Below are 23,659 nucleotides of genomic sequence, written 5' to 3' on the forward strand. Positions count from 1 at the left end.
CCTAATAACTTTCCCATCCCCGCAAAATCTGGGTGAGATGAGGAGCTGGGAGTGCAGAGCAAACCAGAGAGGCCTCCAGTACAGGGCAAAGACACAGCAGAGGAAAAAGACTCAACTCCCAGTGTCCCAGCCGCTGGCCCAGGCACCATCTTGTGGCTTGAGGGGACTGAAAGCCGAGCTGGGCCAAAGAGGATTTGGGTCCTCAGACTCTGGAGCTGACTGCGAGAAAGTTTGGGTCCTGCCACAGCCACTTTCAGCCAGTTCCAACCAGCCTCCACCCCTCTCTCAGGATGACAGACCCAGCACTCACCATTTCTCGGCTGCCAGGGGGTCCCAGTCTTTCAGTCACAAATTTGCGGATACCTGCAGGACACAAGGACACATAGATTTGACCTCTAGGAGCAGAGGACACAGAGCAGTGAAGAGAAGAACTGCAGCTCTGGACGCAGAGAAACACAAAGGACCCGCAAACTTATGGAAGCAGCCTGTTCTCTACAGCTGCATGCCTGATTGGATAGTTTCTAGTCTGCAGCTCCTGATTGGATAAGATTTCAGGCCCCACCTTTCATGCCTGAATGAGGTAATATATCAGACTCTGGGCTGAATCCAGCAAAAGTAACAGCCTAGGCTGCAGCATTTACAGGCAGGGCTTCTTCCTTGATCTGAACCAGGCCAACTTCAGAGGATATTTGCATTTAACCTTGTGTATAACGTGACATGCATTTATAAATGATATACAATATTTATTCATAAATTGAAATAATAACAACCATTTTAAAATTTAGGATTTTATGACCTTTCTTGCTGCGGATCCTTTGCAGTCATATGGTGTGACTCTGTGGCTCCACCCAAATCTCATCTCAAATTGTAATTCCTGTCCATGTGCGGTGGCTCACACCTGTAATCCCAGCACTTTGGGAGGCCGAGGCAGGCAGGTCACTAGTTCAGGAGTTCAAGACAGGCCTGGTAAATGTGGTAAAACCCCGTCTGTACTAAAAATACAAAAATTATCCAGGCGTGGCCCAGCGCGCCTGTAGTCCCAGCTGATTTGCTTTAATGCGACCCCCAGAGCAAATGCCAGAGAAAAGACAAGTAGGCAAGGCAAAAAAAACCTTTATTTACAAACCAAATGTGAGGGAGGGGCGAGGTTCACCGGCCTCCGGCGGTGGAGGCCAACGAAGTCGCCCCAGCGTTCTCCGGCGAGGTTCCTAGGTCCGCACAGGAGCAGGGGCCAAGGAAGCTCGCTCTGGCGCTCTCCGGCAAGGTCCCTGGGTCCCACGCAGGAGGAGGGGCCAAGGAAGCTCACTCCGGCATTCTCGGAGGAGGTTCCTGGGTCCCGCGCAGGAGGGGGGGCCCAGGAAGTTCGCTCTGGTGTTCGCTCTCGGACGAGGTTCCCGGTCCCGTGGGTCCCGTATAGACGAGGAGGGGCCGAGGAAGTTCGCACCCTGCGCCGGCCAGGAGCGGCTTTTATGTCCTGGGCCCGGGAGTGGGAGGGCAGTGGGCGGGACATAGGCGGGTCAGGGGCGGGGTGGTAGGCGTGGCTAGGCGGGTTCCGGTTTCCCTCCGTCGGAGGTCGGGTTGCGCCTGCGCAGTCGACCGGTGTCTTTCCCAGGCACGGGAAAGTTGACGGTGAAGAACCCGGAACTGCGCCATCTTGCCTCCCCTCGTCCAAACACCAGCTACTTGGGAGGCTGAGGCAGGAGAATTGCTTGAACCTGGGAGAAAGAGGTTGCAGTGAGCCAAGATCGTGCTATTGCACTCAAGCCTGGGAGGCAGAGCAAGACTCCATCTCAAAAAAGAAAGAAAGAAAGAAACAAAAAAGAAATCCCTGAAACAAACAACAACAACAAAATAATGGATCAAGTTTCCCCCTTGTTTTATGTTCTTGGGAGCTTGAACTTGTAGCTGTGTGGCAGTATTTTCTCTTGGTTTCTACCATCACCATACAGAAAATTTGAAATTTATGTTTTTCTTAACTCTAAAAATGATCTTGAGCCATTAAAAACCTTTGCAAGCTCAAAATTGGCTGCTGTAGGCTTCTTCTGGGAGACTCCATTGGAGACTGCTCAGTGCTGTAGCTCAGTAGTTGGGCTTTGCTGTCTCACAGTGGCAACCGGCATTCAGAGTTCAATTTCTGGTGTAGGAAATGAGTCCTTTCTGATTTGACATCTGTGTGAACATTTGTTTATTCTCCTCCCCTCCATAAACCATTTTGGATTTTCCTTTCTCTGAGCTACCTTTGAAGATTCTAGATTTTGTAAAAACTGCTTGGCACCTTTTTGAAAATACCTTGTACACTCGTGGTTAGATTCATAACCTCAGTTAAAGCTTATTGGTTTCAGGAGGTGGAGGTTGCAGTGAGCCAAGTTTGGCCACTGCCCTCCAGCCTGGGTGACAGAGGGAGACTCCATCTCAAGACAAAACAAAACAAAACAAAACAAAAGCTTATTGGTTTGAACTGGGACGTTATGTTAGTGAAGTTCAAAAGTCATAAATATTGGCAATTTGGCATGGCTAAAGTCAAGCAATGTGAGAATTAAAAAAATGTTTTTAAAAAGGACATCATGGTTAAAAGCTGGCTTAATTATTATTGTTTTATTTACTTATTTATTTTGAGACAGATGATTTGCTTTCTAGGAAACTGATTTGCTTTCTAGGCTCACCAGGGCGAGTATTAAAGGACCAGCAAGTTGGCAAGGCAAGGAGCAAAAGTGCAAATTTATTTTTTGGTCAGCCAGCTTTGTAGGGGAGGGGTGAGGTCCATCGGTCTCCAGCAGGGGAGGCTGAGGGAGTCACCAGGTGGAGCTCTCTGGCGAGCTTCCTAATGCAGTCCCGACAGGAGTGGGGGCTGAGGAAGTTCACACACACACCTGCTGGGAGCGGCTTTTATGTCCTGGGCCTGGGGGTGGGAGGGCAGTGGGCGGGACATAGGCGGGTCGGGGCCGGGCGGTAGGCGTGGCTAGGCGGGTTCCGGTTTTTCTCCGACGGAGGTCGGGTTGCACCTGCACAGTCAACCCGTGTCTTTCCCAGGCACGGGAAAGTTGACGGTGAAGAACCCGGAACCGCGCCATCTTGCCTCCGTTCATCCAAACAGTCCAACCTTTTATTGATAACAGTGATAAGGGGTGCCGTGGTCTGTCTGGCTACTTCCTGCTGTTAAGGGACGTCATTAAGGTTGGGGTCTATGGTTGGTATTTGGACGTACGGATGAAGAAGCATCTGGTTGAAGGTGACGCGCGTGATCTCTTGAACTTTGGCTTGGAGAAATTTGATTAAAACAGGAGCGAGACATAAGACAAAACAGAGGATTAGTATGGGAATTAGGAATGGGAGCATCTGCTGTATTATGGGCAGCAGCCATACCGGTGGTCTGGGGGTAAAGGGGGTATTGTAGGTTTTTAATTCTGCTTTAATCCTGTTTAGGGTTTGAATGTTAGTGTCTACTACGCCTGACTCGTTTATGTAATAGCAGCATTCTTCTCCTAAGAAGAGGCATGTTCCTCCTTTTTCAGCAGTAAGTAAATCTAATGCTCGCCTATTTTGTGCTGCTACTTGGGCCACTGAGGTAATTTGACGCTGTAGAGAGGCCAGGCTTTCAGCTGAAGCCTCTATGGCCTCTCGAATTTGAGCTGTTAGAGATCGGGTAGACTGTACCGAGTAGGCAAGTGCCCCAGTTTCAAGCCCTGATGCCACCAGGGAGGAGGCCAGGGAGACTCCGATGACTAGGGGAAGGAAAACAGCCCGTTTTTGGAGGTCATTAGGAGGAGGGTTAAATTGTATGACAAGTTCAGCTATTCTGCTTTGCTATATAACGTTAAACTAGGTACTAGGGACACTGGGACACAGAGGGATTGACCAATGGATGTGTGATTAAGGACCTTGAAGAGGATTTTGTTGCACCACAAATAACCTCCGATGGGAGCCGTCTAGGTCTTAGCGGGTGGCTGGGTATAATTACACCAGGAGGTGTTTGGAGTAGGGTAGCAGAAAGGAAGGATTGGACTTTCTGGGTTTTGGTATAGTGGGACTTGGAGTAAGAACGGTTTTTGGGAGGCGCTTGTAGAGTTAGTTGTAGCCTTGAAAGCAGTAGGTAAAGGGACTGCCACTAAGGGGGCTCTTTCAAGGGCCTCACAGAGAAAACAGTGGGAGAGATTTGTTATGTTGGCTGCCTGTGTTAGGTTTAACCCTTGATGGACTAGTTTTAACCATGAGAAGGGGTCTTTATTGGAGGAGTGTAATTGATCTTGTAAGGCCGGTTCTTGTGATTGTATGGCTAAGGTTAAATTCTGTAGGACTTGTATGTTTTGAGGAAGGGATCTTTGCTGGACAAGTGTTCTTTTTATTAGGAGAGTAGCCATGGGAAATGAACTAAGAATTGTGTAGCCTGTGTAGAGTCCACCTTTGACTCCGTCTGCCATTGGTGGTCCCATGTGTCTTTGATATTTAATTGGTATTGAAGGGGGGTTCGTTGATTCGCAACGGCAAAGAGAGCAGTGGGTTTCTCCTGTCTCAAGGTTGGATAATGGATCTTACAATAAATATAAGGGCATCCTAGGTTCTTTTGTTTCCAGTAAGTCTTACAATTATAATGTGTCTGATCATGCAGGAAGCAGAGAGCCTTAGCTCCAGCCGCACTGCAACACGATAGGGTGAAATTTATAGTAAGATGGGGTTGGCAGCCTGAAGGGGGGCAGTCAGCAGTGCCTTGTAGCTGTGAGTGCTGTTTATTTTTGTGTGACCAGGTTTCAACTATAGAGAATCTCCATATGAAAGTTGGGTTAGTAATAGAGATTGAAATGCAAGAAAAAGATAGTAATATAAGTATGAAATAGAACTTCATCTTCAGTGTAATCACAGAGTACACCTTGCCATCTATAAAGGTAAGCGGGAAAACCACTGTGATGGGCTATTATCTGGAGGCAAGTAGGGATTTTGGGTAAGATATTGGAATTCTGTTATGTTTATATAGAGTATGGCGAGAAATCGGGATAAGCGTAAGAGGTTAGGGAACATGTGGTGGTTGGGAGAGTTTGGTGAATTTGAGACGGGTAAGGGTAAGTCTAGTAGATGTCCACTGATTGTCTTTTGTGGGGGCCTTTTCTAATTGTGATATATGGACCCAGTGCATATGTCCTAGAAGTTTGGCTGCTGTGTATGTGGATAGGAGGATGGTATAGGGACCTTCCACCTGGGTTGAAGATCTTTGGCTTGGATATCTTTTAAGTATACTTGGTCTCCTGGGCTGAGAGAGAGATGTGGGCTATAGGTGTCTGTTGGAGGGGGGTGTGCTAGTTCTGCATGTTGTCTCAGGAGTTGTCTCAAGAGGGTGAGGTATGGAAGATAAGTTGCCAGCCGGGAAGAAAGGGTAGGTAACTGCTAGAGGGTGAGGGGCCAGCCGTAAACTCATTCAAACGGACTGAGGCCTGTTGAACTCCATGGGGCTGCTCGCAGCCAGGTTGGGGCTAAAGGAAGGAGAGTTACCCACGATTGTCGAGTCTCGAGGGAGAGTTTGGTGAGCTGTTGTTTGATGAGTCCGTTAGCCTTTTCTACCTTACCAGAAGACTGAGGTCTATAAGGGATGTGGAGTTTCCAGGTGATGTGTAGGAGGGCTGCCACCGGTTGGACTACCTTGGAGATGAATGCTGGACCATTGTCGGACTGAAGGGTGACCGGGAGGCCAAACCTAGGGATAATATGTTCAGTGAGTATTGAAGCAACAATGTTAGCGATTTCTCCTGTGGTGGGATAGTCCTCTAAAACTGTGGAGGAGGTAACTACTGCATATCCTGCCTGTCTCTTTCCTTGAGGGTTGATAAAGGAGCTGCCATCCACAAATAGGGTTAGTTGTGCATTCTGAAGGGGCCGGTCATGCAAGTGTAGGTGGCTGGGGGGTTGAGCCTCCAGGACTTCAGGACAAGAATGTTTAGTATGAGGTGGTTTAAGAGGGTCTGGCAGTAAAGTGGCTGGATTTAGAGAGGAGCAAACTTCTAAAGTAACAGTGAGGTCTTCTATGAATAAGAGACGGAAAAGTTGGAGCAGGGATGGAGTTAAGTGGCTAATACTTTTATGAGAGATGAGATCCTGAAGACGGTGTGTGGAGAGGACTGTTACATTACTGCCTCTAATGAGCTTTTTAGCTTCCTGGGTCAGGCAGGCTGCCACTGCCAATGCACGCAGACAGGGTTGCCAGCCTTGTACAGTTGGGCCTAGTTGTTTGGATACATAGGCCACAGGGCGGTGGGTGCTGCCGACAGGCTGGTCTAAGAGACCAACTGTCACTTTCTGCCTTTCATCTGTAAAGAGTTGGAAGGGATGCTGGAAATCAGGCAGTGAGAGAGTGGGTTGTGAGAGAAGGCAAGCTTTTAAGTGGGTGAAATGAGTCGAGATTAACTTGGGGTTGGACAAGGCCCATGTGGGGTTTCTTTAACTGCGGCATATAAAGGTTTGGCTAAGATTCCAAAGTTGGGGATCCAATGTCTGAAAAAGCCTATTAGACCTAGGAAGGATTGAACTTCTTTTGCATCTTGAGGGGGAAGAAGGTTTTGTATTAGGGCCACACGGTCGGTAGTTAGTGACCGGGTTGTTGGGGTGATTTCAGTTCCCAAGTATGTGACGGTTTGGCGAGAAATTTGGGCCTTGTGTTTAGATACCCCATAACCTAGTGAGCCTAAATTGTTGAGGAGAGTTGCAGTGTCTAGAAGAGGCTCTTGTTTGGTAGGGCTACAGATTAGGAGATCATCTACATACTGCAGAACTTTGCTATTAGTGAGGGGGCAGGAAGCCAGGTCTCTTGCTAAGGCCTGACCGAAGAAGTGGGGGCTGTTCCGGAACCCTTGTGGGAGGACTGTCCACGTCAGTTGAGTGGACGTGTGTGTGTCTGGGTCTTCCCATGTGAAAGCAAAAAGGAACTGACAGTCTGTGTGTAGGGGGATGGTAAAGAAAGCATCCTTAAGGTCTAGCACAGTGAAATAAGTAGAATTGGTGGGGATATGGGACAGAAGGGTGTAAGGGTTGGGAACTACAGGGTGTGTTGGACGGATAACCACATTGACTAGCCGAAGATCCTGTACTAACCTACACGTTTCGTCTGCCTTTTTGACTGGAAGTATTGGAGTATTACAGGGGGGATGGGAGTGCGGACAAGAATATGTTGGCTAAGTAGCCATGTGATAATTGGCTTTAAACCTTGTAGATGTGTCAGAGAGAGAGAGAATTGGGGGCGGTTTGGGAAACGAGTGGGGTCTTTGAGCTTGACAAGAACTGGTGGGTGGTGGGCCGCTATGACTGGGATGGAAGTGTCCCACACTTGAGGGTGTACAAAATTTGGGAAGATCGGGGGTGGGGGTGGCATAGGAGGAACGTGTGCGCATGCACAAAGCATGAACAACAGGTCGTGAGGGGATTGAAGGGGAGTAGATGAGTTGGTGGGAATGGATATGGAGGCCTTTAAGGTGCTCAAGATGTCTCGGCCTAATAAGGGAGTAGGGCATGAGGGTATAATGAGGAACGAGTGCGCAAAGTAGTTGTTGGCCAGGCAGCAATTAAGGAGGGGAGTTTTTCGCGGAGTGGATGGCTTTCTGTTTACTCCTACTATGGAGATATTAGATGGAAGGCTAGGTCCAGAGAAGGATGGCAAAACAGAATAGGTAGCCCCGCTGTCGATCAAAAAATTAATTGTCTTACCCGCTACCAGGAGAGTTACCCATGGCTCGGCGAGGGTGATGGGGGTCCCGAGTCTCAGCACCTTCAGTTATCATCGTCCAGATGTAGGAGCTGGAAGGAGCTCCCAGGATCCTGGGAAAGGGGGTCACGTTGAGACGTGGCACCTGTTCTCAGGGTGGGGCAATCAGACTTCCAGTGTCCTTCCTCTTGGCAAGCAGGGCAGGGGGTTGCTGGTGGACGAGGGTTAGGACATTCGCTGGCCCAGTGTCCTGACACCTTGCACTTATAGCAAGGCTGCGTTGGGGCTCGGGGGCCTTGTGGACACCTGTTGGCATAGTGTCCTGCCTCGCCGCATTTATAGCAGGCTCCTCTTGTAGCCTTGAAGTCTGCGGGGTGTGTGCTCTCTGGTTTGGGGTTACGACTGGGCTGTAAAGCCACCGCTAGGAGCTGTACCTTCTGTTTGAGGCGAGACTGCCGCTGTGCCTCAGCCGTTTCCTCTCTGGAGTTATAGACCTTAAAGGCTAGTTTAACTAGGTCTTGTATTGGTGTCTCGGGACCATTTTCCACCTTTTGGAGTTTTTTGCGAATATCAGGAGCTGATTGGGAAATGAAATGAGATGCCAAAGTGGTGGCCCCTGTGGGGGAGGCTGGATCTAGCCGGGTATATTGGGTTAGAGTCTCAGTTAGCCTATTTAGGAATGTGGCTGGATTTTCTTCCGGATTTTGAGAAATTTCTTTTAATTTGTTAAAATTTACGGCTTTGTTTGAAGCCATTTGCATACCAGCCAACAGGCACTGGACCATGATGTCTCTCCTACGGCGCCCAGGCTGGCCTACTTGGTAGTCCCAGTCTGGGTCTGCCGAGGGGACTGCTTGCTCCCCTAGTGGAATGGTGGTGTCAGTTAAATGTTGTTGGTTGGCGTGCTGCCTGGAGGCCACTAGGATGTGCTCTTGCTCCTCAGGGTTTAGGGTAGAGGTTAGGATAACCTGGAGGTCATGCCAAGTTAAGGCATAGGCCTGACAAAGGTATCTAAATTCCTTTATGTATACAGTGGGATTAGCTGAGAAATCCCCTAAACGCTTCTCAATTTTGGAAAGATCAGCCAGTGAAAAAGGGACATGTACTCTGACTACCCCCTCCACCCCAGCTACCTCTCGCAAAGGCGCTAACACTGTAGGAGGGTGTGGGGCAGGAGTGGGGGCATCAGCAGGGCACTTAGAGTGGGTGTGGGCAGCGATAGGGGACCCAAGGCGGCCAGTTGGGGGCCCTGAAGGAGGCACGGGACCAAGTGGATTACTAGTAGATAAGGAGGAGGAAGGAGGAGTCTGGATGGGGGGGGGAGGAGGAGTCTGGGCAGGAAGGGAGGGGTTGGAGAGAGCGGGGAGAGAAGGAGGAGTATAGGGCAGGTCGGGACGAGAGCATAAGGCCTAAAAGCCTTGTATGTAACTAATTTCAGACCACTTGCCTAGCCGCTGGCAGAAGTTGCTGAAGTCGATCAGAACATTGCAGTCTAAGGTGCCCTCTGGTGGCCATCGAGACTGATTGTCTAGTTTGTATTGAGGCCACGCCACAGTGGAGAGGAATATTAACCACTTTCTTTTGAGGTCTTGTTCGAGTTGTAGAGTTTTTAGATTGGCTAGGAGACACCCTAAAGGGGTGCTCTTTGGAAATTTGGACTGGGGATTTCCCATTTGTTTCCTCTTTACTTACACAATGGACACAATGGAAATGGAAGTGGATCTCTGCCTGGCTTCAAAGCGTCCTTTGGAACCAGCAGAGACAGACTGGAGGCTCTTGGAGCCAAGGTGGAGATTACCTTCAGGCGGACGTCTCCGTCCTGAATGGGTCTCCCGAGCCACTTGATGGCTCAAAAGTGGGCCTCAGACCTGCGCAGGGTTTTTGGCTGAGGGAGGTAAAGAGGAGACAAGGGCACTTACCCCAGAGAGGCCGTGAGAGTGAGGGAAGCGGGTCCCAGGTCCTGGTCCATCCGCGGTGTGGAAGCAGGAGGAGGTTCCTCAGTCCTTAGAGGTCTGAGGAGGGGTCTCCTCCCGGGTTTCGGCACCACCTGATTTGCTTTCTAAGAAACTGATTTGCTTTCTAGGAAACTGATTTGCTTTCTAGGAAACTGATTTGCTTTCTAGGCTCACCAGGGTGAGTATTAAAGGACCAGCGAGTAGGCAAGGCAAGGAGCAAAACTGCAAATTTATTTTTTGGTCAGCCAGCTTTGTGGGGGAGGGGTGAGGTCCATCGGTCTCCGGCAGGGGAGGCCGAGGGAGTCACCCGGTGGAGCTCTCGGGGGAGGTTCCTAATGCAGTGCCCACAGGAGTGAGGGCTGAGGAAGTTTGCGCAGCACGCCCGAGGGAGCGGCTTTTATGTCCTGGCCTGGGAGTGGGAGGGCAGTGGGTGGGACATAGGTGGGTCAGGGGCCGGGTGGTAGGCGTGGCTAGGCGAGGTCCGGTTTTTCTCCGTCAGAGGTCGGGTTGCGCCTGCTGCAGTCAACCTGTGTCTTTCCCGGGCGTGGGAAAGTTGATGGTGAAGAACCTGGAACTGCGCCATCTTGCCTCCGTTCGTCCAAACAACGGAGTCTTGCTCTGTCACTCAGGCTGGAATGCAGTGGTGCAATCTTGGCTCACTGCAGCTTCCACCTCCCGGGATCAATCAATTCTCCTGCCTCAGCCTCCTGAGTAGTAGGGATTACAGACACCCACTACCATATGTGGCTAATTTTTGTATGTTTAGTAGAGACGGGGTTTCACCATGTTGGCCAGGCTGGTCTTGAATTCCTGACCTCAATGATCTGCCTGCCTCAGCTTCCCAAAGTGCTGGGATTACAAGCATGAGCCACCACACCTGGCCCAAAAGTCAGCTTAATTAATTGCAGATATTCAAGCTCCAACAGCTGGAAGTCCTTGGAAAAAAGAGAGAAGGTGCCACAATAGGCTTTTTGGGAAAAACATCTGTTTTCCTCATGAAACCCCAGGAATTGGAAGTAGATAGATCCCTCTCAGAGTCTAAGGCTCTGTTCCATTTTTGCATTGCATTATCCGATGATTTTTACTTTCCACGATATCAGAAATTACTTCACATTATGAGACAATTTAGATATGTAACAAGTAGGTAGGAAATATATATTTAGGGATGGTTAATGGCAGCTATGGGGGATACTCAGCGTTTTGCACATTTGAGTCAGAGATATGTGCTCTTGGCCACCTAGAAGGCATGGAAATGTAAGATGCCAATGGGAGAGGGGCCGATTCTCTCTTTTTGGGATCCAGGTTCTAGTATAAAAATAGCAGTCTTAATTTGTGGGGAGGTGGGGGAAAATCTGTTTTGCCTTCCAGCTGTGTCTACTTATTAGGCTGTAGAAACTGCTTGGTTTTTGCTTTCCTGGCCCTGTTTCTCCTAGGGATCCATCTTGAAGCCAGGGTGGTAATCCAATTAAGAAACTGATGAATGAAAAATCTTACAGGTACTTGATCTTCTTCCATCTGTGTATTTCTACATGTTGTGTGTGTAATATGAAGGAACTTTGATTAATTGGTTTAAAAATAATAAGAGCTCAAATCAAATATTTTATCAGAAAAATAGAAACCATGGTGTACTGTAGTTTACATCACTTTAGTAATCATGGGAAATAAAAACAGTTTTACATGCTAGGTATGTGAAAAAAGTAAAATGTGTTTTTGGTAAAAGATTACAAGAAGTCATGGGAATGTGGATTACTTTTGGCCTAAATTAAAGGATTAAAGGATTGTTTTAAGTTAGATAAAATGGAGCTGAAGGATTAACCAAGTTGTGAAAGGTTTGTAAAAATTTACATCTTGTAAAAGAAATTCTGTGTGTTAACATATTGTCTAAAGTTAAAGGTGTATTCAGTTTTTTTATAAATTGAACACTGGAATAAAAGTACAACTGGTTTTCCTTAGAGAACTAATCTGCTCTTTCACAAAATTTGTAAAGTGTTATAAAAGGGTTATAGGAATCTTACCATATGGTCAAACTGATTAAGACTAGATAGATTTGTCTATAAGGTTTTATTAAGAATTAGGTTTGACATCAATAGTGCACTAATGCAATGGTGAAATTTAGCTTTCTTTCATGAACAAGATTTTCATGTAATATTTTAAAAATGAAAGATTTTGTCCTTTTGAATAAACTGGAGCAAAAGGAAAGGAAAAAAAGATTGTTTGGAAAGTGAAGTCTTCCCTCTATTCGTGAGTAAAGGTTTTTGCCTTTTTAAAATTTTTGAGTTATCATTTTGGTTAATGAGTGACTTATGATAACTGGGATTTGACATTTGACAAACCTTTAAAAAATCAAATTATAAATTATGTATTTTTCTTACCTAAATATCTTTTAGATATTAGGTCCTCTAAAGTACAAAAATGACATTTTATTCGGTATAAAAATCATACAGGAAGAAATGTCAGAAGCATTGTCAGGCTGGGTGCAATGACTCACACCTGAAATCCCAGCACTTTGGGAAGTCAAGTAGGGTGGATCACCTGATATCAGGAGTTAGAGACCAGCCTGGACAACATGGTGAAACCCTGTCTCTACTAAAAATACAAAAAAATTAGCCAGATGTGGTGGCATGCACCTGTAATCTCAGCTACTCAGGGGGCTGAGGCAGGAGAATAACTTGAACTCAGGAAGCGGAGGTTGCAGTGAGCAGAGATTGCAGCATTGCACTCCAGTCTGGGCAAAAAGAGTGATACTCTATCTCAAAAAAAAAAAGAAAAAGGAAAGAAAGAAAGCATTGTCAAATATGAAATGGTGTTTGATTTTCCTTGGGCTGTATTTGTATAAATATGTTATTGGTATGTGATTCAAAACAATGGAAAACTCCTATAATTCCAATATGACTTAGTGTATGTTATTAATAGTAATAATTGTTATGTAAAATCATTATATGCAACAGAAGTAACCAAAATCTGTCAATTGTAGCTTTAATAGTGGCTGTCCTAAGACTTCTTTATCATCCACAGACAATTGTTGTCTTGTTTTAATCCTCTTTGACAGGTGATTTACAATCATGTTTAGGACATTGATAGGTGCTCTTAAATGCAGGTTTCTGATAACTTTGGAAATTTTGGCAATAGAATAAAGAAAAAACTCTCAGGACTCTCATGGAGAGTTGAAATGTTCATGAATATCAAGCAGAAAGGGAGTTAACTGCATGGAGTGAACTAATATAAGACTAAAGTAATTTTTGACTTTGCCTGAAATATTACTGATTCTTTGTTTTGTTTTTCAGAGTCCTGAAAACTTTTATTTTGAGCTATTTACAGTTTTTAGCAATCGAATAAAATATACTTCTGTAAACAAAATTTGGAGCACATTTGTTGCTATCTGTTTTCTCCAGAATTTGGAAACTATTTGGGAGCATTCTTAACTTATGGCAATATAATTTGCATAAGTGCAAAAGAATGTTTTCTTCTACAACAGGACACTGCTGGAGAAATTAGTTATTTTGCCAAGGCTTTGACTGGAATGACATGCTTTCCTTTAAGGAATCAAACTTGACTTACAGAGCCAATAAAAGCCCACTGGGAAAACTGGCTTTATGCCTTGTCTACACAGTCCCTATACAGGGTTGCTAATCTGTGGTAAGTAAATAATGTCGCTTTTTCACAGGCTCATGAGCCCCAAGTTATCCCATGATATCAAAAGAGAAATTATGCAACTCATATTTGAGGGTATAGACTCATGGCTGGCTCAGCTTTAAAAATTCTTATCTGAGATTCATTTTATGGAACAAAGTTTCATCAAATCCAATTTTTAAAACCTATGTAAAAATAATTATTCTTGCTGCACTTCATACAAATAATCAGGCCAAGTATAATAAAGCAACTTGGTCATACCATGATTTGTCTTTACTAAAATGGCAGACTGGGGAGAGTAAAAAATTATACTTTAAGAACTATGGTACATCTGTTATTAAATTCTAGATTTATCTGTTGTTGTTGAATTTTTTTGAAGAAGTTGAATCTTTGAGTAAACCAATAACAAGTTCTAAAACTGAGGCAATAATAAATAGCTTACTAACCAAAAAAACCCAGGACCAGATGTTTTCACTGCCAAATTCTACCAGAGGTACAAAGAGTAACTGGTACCATTTCTTCTGAAACTATTCCAAACAATGACAAAGAGGGACTCCTCCCTAACTCATTTAGTGAGGCCAGCATCATCCTGATACCAAAACCTGATGCTGGTGGCAGTGCAGCATGAGAGGGGGTGGGGATGGGGTTTATCCATGGGCCAGGGGTTAGAGGATTCCCTGGGCAGCACACTGCCTGGCTCCATTCTCTTCATATGAAATGTATTGGGAGGCTTTGATACACAGAGAAAGAGAAGACCTATCTCAATAAAGGGTGTGAATAGGGGATGAAATCAAGGACCAATCTTTGGAGGAGGGCTGCTTGTATCTATCTAACTCTGAGAACAGATTGGAGCAGCATGGATTGGAGGAAGAGGGAGCCTCTTAAGGGAAAGGCCCCAAGAGGCTGGGCCCCTGCTCCCTCCCTTCCCCACAAGACCCCTTCAGCATCTTCCACCCAGGCCCTGTCAGTACCTGTCCTTCCCTCTGTGTCTAGAAAATCAAAGTTCTCCAGGAGATGTAGCCACTATAGGTGGCTGAAAAAAATGACTATTTTCAGTCCAAGGAGCAATTTTGGGTCTGCTTTCAGGCAATGAAGTGGTGAAGTGAGAATGGGAGAAGAGGATCCAGTGAATTAGCATAGGGGAGGAGAAGACTCTTTTTTTGTGGCCAGCTGCAGAGAGCCTGTGGCCATAGCTCCCTGGCCAGTGTCAGGTCCTGTTGCATAGTAACCACTGGGGCACAAATATTCCATCTGGGCAGGTACTGGGAGTGAGACCTGAGGTGTGACTCCCAGTAGCCTCACAGCTGCCTTAATGTCCTGCAGCTACAACCATTTCTGCCAGCTGCTGCCCCCATCCCAGCAGGCCAGCAGCTCATTCAGCACCTGTAGTGTCTGAGGCTCTACCAGAATGGGATTCAGGACATCAGTCCTATGCCATCCTTGACCGAGGGAGTGAGCCCCAGGGGACAACCTCGATGCAGGTATCAACTTAGCTCCATGGTGTCTCTGTTACCAAAGACCAAGTGCTCCCGCTGGTTGGGATCAGATCCTAGGAGCTCTGCAGGTGAGGTGGGTGACATGAGGCAGGCACCCCAATATTTGATGCTCTGGGGCTTAACACCTGCACAATAGGCACATGGCACCCCCACTTTACAGACACCCTGGTGAAGGTCAAAGCAGCCCTGAGAGGGGAAGAATCTGACCCAGAGCCTAGAGTTCCACCAGACAATTCTCAAACCAGGGTCTAAAAACCTCTTCCTCAAAATGGCTAAGGGTCAATATTTGCAGCTTTGCCAACCCATGTCGATTGCAGTGACTCAAATCTGCAGTTGCAGCATGACAGCAGCCTTCCGCAGACAACCTGTGAATTGAAGGCATCAGGCTGCAATCTCGTAGAACTTTCCTTACAGGCACTGGAAACTCCAATTTCAAAACATCAAGTATGAGTCTTCTTTTGGTTCGTTCGACCATTTGGAAATGTAAAATTCATCCTTGGCTCATGGGAGACAGAAGAGCAGGTGGGGACAGGCTGCACTTTGATGACCTCTGGCAGAAATGACGCTCAGAGGAGGAGATGACAGGAGGGGGTGAGCCCAACCCCCTCACAGCTGAGATTTACCCCAGGAGGGGTCCCTGTCGGCACCACCCTACTTATCCCTCATCTTGGCTTCAAGAGCAGTTCAGGTGAAGAGCAGGGGAACAGAAAAGACCTCAGCAACAAAAAGGAAGAGACTCAGGGTCAGGCAGCCATGTGGATGGATGGCTTTCAACAGTACATGCTACAGCAGCCATTGTTTTTTATTTTTTATTTATTTTTTACTTTTTGAGATAGAGTCTTGCTCTGTCACCCAGGCTGGAGTGCAGTGGTGTGATCTCGGCTCACTGCAATCTCCACCTGCCGAGCTCAAGCAATTACCCTGCCTCAGCCTCTTGAGTAGCTGGGATTACAGGGGTGCGCCAAAACACCTGGCTAATTTTGTAATTTTAATAGAGACAGGGTTTCACCGTATTGGCCAGACTGGTTTCAAACTCCTGACCTCTTCCTCCACCTGTTTGGCCTCCCAAAGTGCTGAGTTTACAGGCATGAGTCACTGCACCCGGCCTAATTTTTATATTTTTAGTAGAGATGAGGTTTCGTCATGTTGGCCAGGCTGGTCTCGAACTCCTGACCTCAGGTGATCCACTCGCCTTGGCCTCCCAAGTGCTAGGATTACAGGTGTGAGCCACTGCACCGGCCAACAGCAGTCATTTACACCAAGTTGAGCAAGGCATGACCAGCCCCAGGAGGACCATGGTGGGGGCTCTGTGGGGTAGAGGACATTCTGTATTCTGCACTTATATGGAAGCTCCACATAGCAGTCATTACAGGAAACACACTGGTTTTACTCAGTATACAAGTAGGACACCAGGACTGGCCAGTTGGGTCTCACTGGTCAGTGGGGTAAAGAGGTTCAGGTGGGCCCACAGGGTGTGGCTGCTGGTTGGCTTAACAGAGGAGGACCCAGGCTTGGGCGAGGAAGCCATCAGAGTTACCAAGTGAGTGGGTCAGAGCTCGAAACAGAGCAGGCAGGGAGCCCTGCCGTCTCCCCGTGAGGGCTGAGAAGCTGGGGTGGGAACACAACCCATGGGCAGATGCACACAGGTGATCTCTGGGCCCCTGCCCCTGACCAGTGACTGCCCAGTTGCTAAGGAGCCACTGAGGCCTGAGACCCAGGGACACACCACCTGATCATCACCCCCAGGTGTTTCTGCCAAGACCTAAGTGCAGGCAGGCGTTTTGGGATTGGGGTCTGGGGCAGGGGTGCATGTTCCTATCTGGCAGGCGCTCTGACCTAGACCTGCCTGAGCTGACTGCACCATCACTTGTTTTTCTGCCTATGTATGGCCTAGATTCAAAGGTCTAGCTGTCCATTCTGGCCACACCATTCTCTGACTTCTCTGCCAGGCCCTATTGTGCCTGACCTACCTAAGCCGGCCCCACCTGCCCAGTGATCACCAGAATCCTGCCAGCCAGAAGGACTCACTTTTGACCCCTGAAATATCCACAGGAGCCTTTATTTATTTATTTATTTATTGAGATGGAGTCTCACTCTGTCGCCCGGGCTGGAGTGCAGTGGTGTGATCTCAGAGGAGCCTGTCTTTAGGACGGGCCACAGCTCAGGGCCAGCTTTCTGGAAGCCCCAGAGTCAGGGGTACTCCTGTTCTGACTTCCAGCCTTCCAGTTCTGGCTGTCATGTCTTTTGGGAACCACTCAGCACTGGGAGCTGCCTGAGGCTCCCACATGGCAGAGAATATACTGGTCATGACAGCCTCAGCCCAAGACCCTGGGCCAAGAGTATCAACCAGTTGGTTCTAGTGTCTGGATAGTGACAATAGGTGGAGCCATCTGCAGAAATACTGCTTCAGTCTGGTGCAGTGACAGACTAGGGGGGCCATAGAGCAGCTCCCAGTTCAGCCCTGCCCAGTGTCTCCATCATTGTGGCATGGCAAAAAAACCTTGTGCTCAGCCAAAAACTGAGACCTGACCTGCCCATCCTGCCCACGAGGGACTCTGAGTTCAGGCAGAGGCAGGCAGCGGGGTTGTCAACTTCTGTGATGCTATCCCAGGGCTCACAAGAGCCTGAGGAGACTCAAAAGGAGCTGAGCTGGGGGCATCAGGGAGGAGCCTGCTGAGTGAAGGGCAGTGTGGGCCTGGGCATGAGTCAGCACTAAGAGCACATGGCCTGGCTCCCACTGGAGAGGAGGCAGCAGGGGAGAGTCCTGCAGAGCCCTCACATGCTCTACTCAGCTTCCAGGTACATGGAGTGCCTATAAGCCTCCCAGGAGACCCAGGAATGGTTCTTTCTTGGTCAAGAAAAGAGGCAACACCACTCATACCCACACAGGCACTGATGCCTGCACACATCAGAGAACAAACCTTTTGTGCCCAGGGTGAGGCAAAGGGGGAATATCCCCTCCTTCCCCCTGTGGATCCCAGAACACTTGCTCCTCCTGGTGCCTCCATCCCCAACCCCACAGGGTGCTGACCACAACTAAAGTGCTCCATGGAAAGAACAGCCCATGGTTGGATCCCAAGAGGCGTTATGTCCTGAACGGGCCATGCTGGGCCTAAGGTGGTAGTTCCCAATCACAGAGCCTCTCACTTTGCCACCCACTGGCCCTGTGCTTCAGCTTCCCTTGGTGGCACATAGTAACAATCCCACTCTGAAGGCTGGAGGACCCACAGAGGCCGCCACACCCAGTTAAATGGCTGCATTGTGAAAGTCGGGGGCAAGAGACATCCTTTGCCTTGGGTCTCTTGCCTTGGGACTGATGTCCATCAGGCCACAGCCAGGCCGGCCTGCTGGAGAGGGCTGTGTTCCTTGTACTCTGAGTGGGAAATGGTGCTCAGAGTTCTGGGTCACTACTGTTGACTCCCGCAAAACACAGGGGCAGGCATGCTCCATTATGTAAGCCTTGGGTCAATCCCAGAGAATAAGCATCAAATTCACTCCTGTCTGAAGCTGTCTGCCCCGAGGCATTTGGATTTTGGGGTGAGATAAGGATCTGGAGTCAGCAACAAAGTGTTCTGGTTTTGGAAACACATGAAGTTCTCTGCAGCTCTCTGAGGTACAGGACATGGTGCCAGGTCTGTGCTTTAAAAAAGTCTAAGAGGAGTGGGGGTGCCTGGAAGGAACTCTGAAGCCAAGGTTAAGGGTTTCACGTTTCCTACATCCCCACCGGAGACATTCCACAAAGTCTCATGACAAACTCGGAATAGGCAAATAATAATAATAATAATATAAAAAAATAAAAAAGAGTTGGGATGCAGAAAAGTGGAGGGGAGAGGAGGGAGTGATAAGACATTACAGGGGATCATCTGGACCAATCCTGAAACACTCCTACCATGTCATGCCCATCAGTCCTCTCAGACAGCTGAGGAATCTGAGGTCTGGAGGAGGCAATCAGAGCCTGGACAGGCAGCTGGCAGCCTGGAGCCCCCAAGGTCCAGGCAGACACCACCCCAACCCTCAGCCAGAGGCAGACGGACTCCCAGCTCATTCACTTGGAAATCACTCAGGTTGGCTGTGCCATTGGCCTTCCCAAATCCTCCCCTTCCACTTACCAGACAACAGCCTTCCTGCAAAGCTGCCAGGCTAGGGATGAGGATGCCTCAGTCCCCCTAGGAATTGGCTGTCCCAAGGGGGCAGGTGCCTGGCAGCCACCCACCAGGCCACTGCTCTCTTCTTACTGCGTGGAGCCCGGGGCTCATGTAAAGAGCAGTTGGCATGCACAGCGCTTAGCCCGGCTCGATTGGGGACTGTAGGTGCTGCACCTCTGGGACCGTGGTACCCCTGCAGGTTGGGGTCAGCGCACCCTTCCCCCTGCTGGCCCCACAAACCCTTCTAGAAGACCCACCACGATCTTCCTGACCCTGACAGCCAGCGGCCCCACAGCGCTGGGACATCTGCCCACTGCCCTTCTCCGTGCATTGGACACCCTATTAGCCCACCAGGTGTGAAAGCAGGGTGGGGGCAGTGGTGATGTCAGAGGGTGTCACCTCGTCGTGCCCACACTGGGGGCTGGACATGAGCTCATGCACTCATACCCACCCTCCAAAGTCCAGCCTCTCACTTTGGCCAAAGCTGGCCAGGAACTGGGGCCTTGCGACAGAGGGGACAGACATCTCCGTGCCGACTCCCTGCAGCGTCCTCACAGTTGGGTGTCACTTCTGCCACTGCAGGTGCCACATCATATGCTGTGCCCAGGTGGCTCCAGCTGCAATCTTCAGGAAGCAGGGGCAGCAAAACCAGGCACTGGCCCCACGGTGCCACTCACACCTGTAGACCACTTTCCACCCAGGCACCCATTCCGCGTCCTTGAAGCCTCAACCCTCTGAACCTTTGCTTTGTGCTGGCTGAGTCTTTCTTTGCCTCACTCTCCAGGAGCTCTGGGGAGGTGTCGGCCACAGCGGCTGCAGCCAAGCAGAGCACAATTACCCAGGCCGAGGTGCCCAAGGTGGGGAGGGGACCTTAGCGTCTTTAACTAGTGCCCTCGACTACCGGCAGGCACGCTCCCTGCCAGGTCTGTGTATGACACCCGCAGAAGGAGGGTTATGAGAAGCATGCTGCTCATCATAACTCCAGTTCTGGGCCCCCTAGATGTGGGATAAAGGGGGACAGGCAGAGCTGGGATGTGACTGTTACAGGGATGGGTCTGTCAAGGGCTGGCTGGGAGCTCCAGCCTCCTCTCTTCTTGGTAGGGGGCCTGAGGCCCATCTGCAGCCTCTTTGACTCCTTTTACTCTGCAGAACACCCAGACCCCAGCCTTCCCATGGGAATCATAAGATGCATGAGACTCAGGGTTCTTTCCGCCTCTTCCCAACCATGATCTTTGTATTTTCCCCATACATTTGGGAGACAGCCTTGTTATGGACTCAAATTCCACTCACCTTATAGTTGGTTCTGGGATTTGTCATCTTGGTCAGAATCTGAGAGTGCCTCCCTGTCTAGAAGAAGCCATTGGGCATCTTATCTCACATTCTGTGGACATGACCTGCTATGATGTCTGTCTACTTTGAAGGAGTGTCTAACTCATTGAATAGAATTGAGGCCCAGAGATCTAAATGCTGAAGTCGTTGAATTATGCCAAGGTTCTAGAAAAGTAATCACACAAAGTTAAGTGCTCAGTATTTCTGTGTTAAATGAAAGAATCCCAACCAGAACCTTCTTGGACATCTGAGTGGGCCTGAGACCCCTTTTCCAGCACCTAGGGACTCCCTAATCTGTCTACACAAAGGATGATGACAGCCGGGCACGGTGGCTCATGTCTGTAATCCCAGCACTTTGGGAGGCCAAGATGGGTGGATTACCTAAGGTCGGGAGTTCAAGACTAGCCTGACCAACATGGAGAAACACCTTATCTACTAAAAATACAAAATTAACCAGGTGTGGTGGTGCATGCCTGTAATCCCAGCTACCTGGGAGGCTGAGGCAGGAGAATCACTTGAATCCGGGAGGCAGAGATTGCGGTGAGCTGAGATTATGCCATTGAACCCCAGCCTGGGCAAAAAAAGTGAAATTCCATCTCAAAAAAATAAATAAAAATAAATAAAGGATGATGACTAGCTAGAAAAAAATCCCTCACACTTTCTTTAAAATAGAAAACAGATTATTAATTTATCTTATTGAATAAAACAGATTTGCTTTCTATGTGCTGTGTGCTCTTTTGCCTTTTACTATAGTTCACATTTTACTCAGATCAGATAATTCATACTAGAGAAATACTATACATGTAACGGACATAGAAAGAGTTTGATCTAAAATATAAACCTTAGAAATAACCAGAATTCGCAGAGAATTCTTCCATAGGGAAATTTTTCAAATGCAATAAATGTGAAGAAGTATTCAAAAATCAAGTCTAAATAAACCGGAGAATTTCCATGATAAAGTACAAAGGCACTAAAATTTTCAAATTTTACATTAAACAAGAATATTTAATATAGAGCATAATCTAAAGTCAAAACAATTAGATAATTTATTTGTATGTTTCTAAGAAGCAAGGACTCTGGTATTTGGACAGGTATAATTATTATTTCAATGGATACTTATTTTGTATTGTCATTTTTTGAGATTCTTTTTAGAAACAACTATTACTGATGTAATTCAACTCTCAAATCTGTTGGCACTATGCCTGCATTCCTAGTGTTTATATGAAAACATGTGGCCTATTGTTGCTGCATCAGAGCTGGAAGAGGCCATTCTATATGAATTTCTCCATGGAATCTTAGTGGCAAATGTAAAATTTAAAAATAAATATTAAAAAAAAACCTGCCAGGTTCAGTGGCTTATGCCTGTAATCCCAGCACTTTGGGAGGCTGAGGTGAGTGGATCACCTGAAGTCAGGAGTTCGAGACCAGCCTGGCCAACATGGTGAAACTCTGTCTCTACTAAAAATACCAAAAAAAAAAAAAAATAGCTGGGTGTAGTGGTGGGTGCCTGTAATCCTAGCCACTCAGGAGGCTGAGGCAGGAAAATCGCTTCAACCCGGGAGGCAGACGTTGCAGTGAGCAGAAATTGCACCATTGCACTCCAGCCTGGGCACCAAGAGTGAAACTGTATCTGAAAAACCAAAAAAAAAAAAAAAAAAAAGAATTAAAGAGAGATACTCCTTTTGGTTTACTTAAACTCTGCATGAGGTAGGTGTTCTGGGAATTATTCTTCTTGATTAAAGCAAGAGTGAAAAATTATGAATTTTTGAAATAAATAATTTTACCAATCATCTCTCCTTAAGGGATAAAAAAAGCTGGCCAGTCTATCAAAATACCAGTGTATTATGGCAAAAGGTTTTAAAGTCTTAAATATTAATCAGGGTAATAAAATTGTTTTTAAAATTACAGATACCAGAGAAAAGTAAAGATAACATCTCCATGAAAGGTTTTAAATGTATTTTAAACCAATGTTTCGTAAATAATTAACCTTAGTCTTTAAAAGTAGAGAAAGGAAGTGTCTAAGATAACTACATCAGAGAAAAAATAATGCTTATTCAGTGTTTGTGACTGTATTTTGACCAAGAAGAATATAGCAGAGTTTGCAATGCCTTACTTAGACTATGTGTGAACTTAGTTTTAATTAATAAATGAAATGGTTTTCAATGTTTTAACACTGATGTGCAATACATAAAATGTTATCCTGCCACCAATGTTAAACTATTTTGCTTTAATCAAGATTGGGGGCAACAGATGGTAATAATATACTATTGGGTAATACAGTGAAATGACTTAGTTAGTAATCATTTGTTCAGATAATTTAAACAATTTGGAGACTATTGTTGTCAAAAGCTCTATTTCACATTTCTTACGCTTTTGGTAACTATGGGAAGATTATGCCAGTTAGAATAAAGATCACACAGAAATGTAATTGGAAGTCATAGTTTCTGAATTTTACATCATTATTTATAAAAATTTACTGGATATTGGCCAGGCACAGTGGTTCACGCCTGTAATCCCAGCACTTTGGGAGACTGAGGCAGGTGGATCACAGGGTCAGGAGTTCAAGACCAGCCTGGCCAAGATGGTGAAACCTCCTCTCTACTAAAGATACAAAAAAATTAGCCGGGCATGGTGGCATGCACCTGTAATCTCAGCTACCCAGGAGGCTGAGGCAGGAGAATCACTTGAACCTGGATGGCAGAGGTTGCAGTGAGCTGAGATCACACCACTGCACTCCAGTCTAGGCAACAGAGTGAGACTCCATCTCAAAATAAATAAATAAATAAAATTTGCTGAATATTTTTCTTTGCACATTTCCTGTGTATGTCCCCAACTGAACACATAAACTTTTTTTGTGTTTTGATTTACATTGAACGTAATATACAAATATATTAAGCTAAAAATAAATTATAAGTGTAGGGGAAACATAAAGGAGGAAATTGTGTGTGTGTGTGTGTGTGTGTGTGTATACACTTCTTTAAATGGGAGAGGAAATAGTGGACCAAAAAAATAGTGTCAGAAAAGTTGACAATTTGCTAACAAATCAGGAACCTCACAAATTCTTAAAGCAAAATTAGTTTCTCTATTGTATGCTAAACTTTCTTTTCCCAAATCTCAAGTCTCCTGGGTCCGGAATCTTCCTTATATATATATTTTTTGTTTAGTTGCCTATTATTCATATGAGAACAAATATATAATTTTTTTGTTCCAAAGTTTATGAAATATTTTTATATTATCTGCTCAGGGATTTTAAAAGTGTTTTCATAAAATTTAATGTTGCCCAGAAGTTAATTTGAAGATTTAATTCTACAGTGAGTGAGCATATTACATTTTATTTCACTATTGCATTCCATTTTCTCACTTACTGATTGGAGAAAAAACTAAGTCAAAATGTTCTTTAATTAATTGTTCCTTCTATTTATT

At 46.7% G+C, this 23,659-nt stretch overlaps 1 protein-coding gene across 1 annotated transcript in view; it reads right to left on the reverse strand.

Moving 5' to 3' along the window:
• The window catches only part of LOC117088623 (putative zinc finger protein 735), a 41,469-nt gene that overhangs the window by 13,850 nt on the left and 3,960 nt on the right, over nt 1-23,659 (reverse strand). The window contains 1 exon segment of the mRNA XM_033219860.1: nt 311-363. Within this exon segment, the coding sequence (XP_033075751.1) occupies nt 311-363 (53 nt within the window).

This window comes from Trachypithecus francoisi, unplaced genomic scaffold (assembly GCF_009764315.1).
Source record: "Trachypithecus francoisi isolate TF-2019V2 unplaced genomic scaffold, Tfra_2.0 Contig00774, whole genome shotgun sequence".
Lineage (NCBI taxonomy): Eukaryota > Metazoa > Chordata > Mammalia > Primates > Cercopithecidae > Trachypithecus > Trachypithecus francoisi.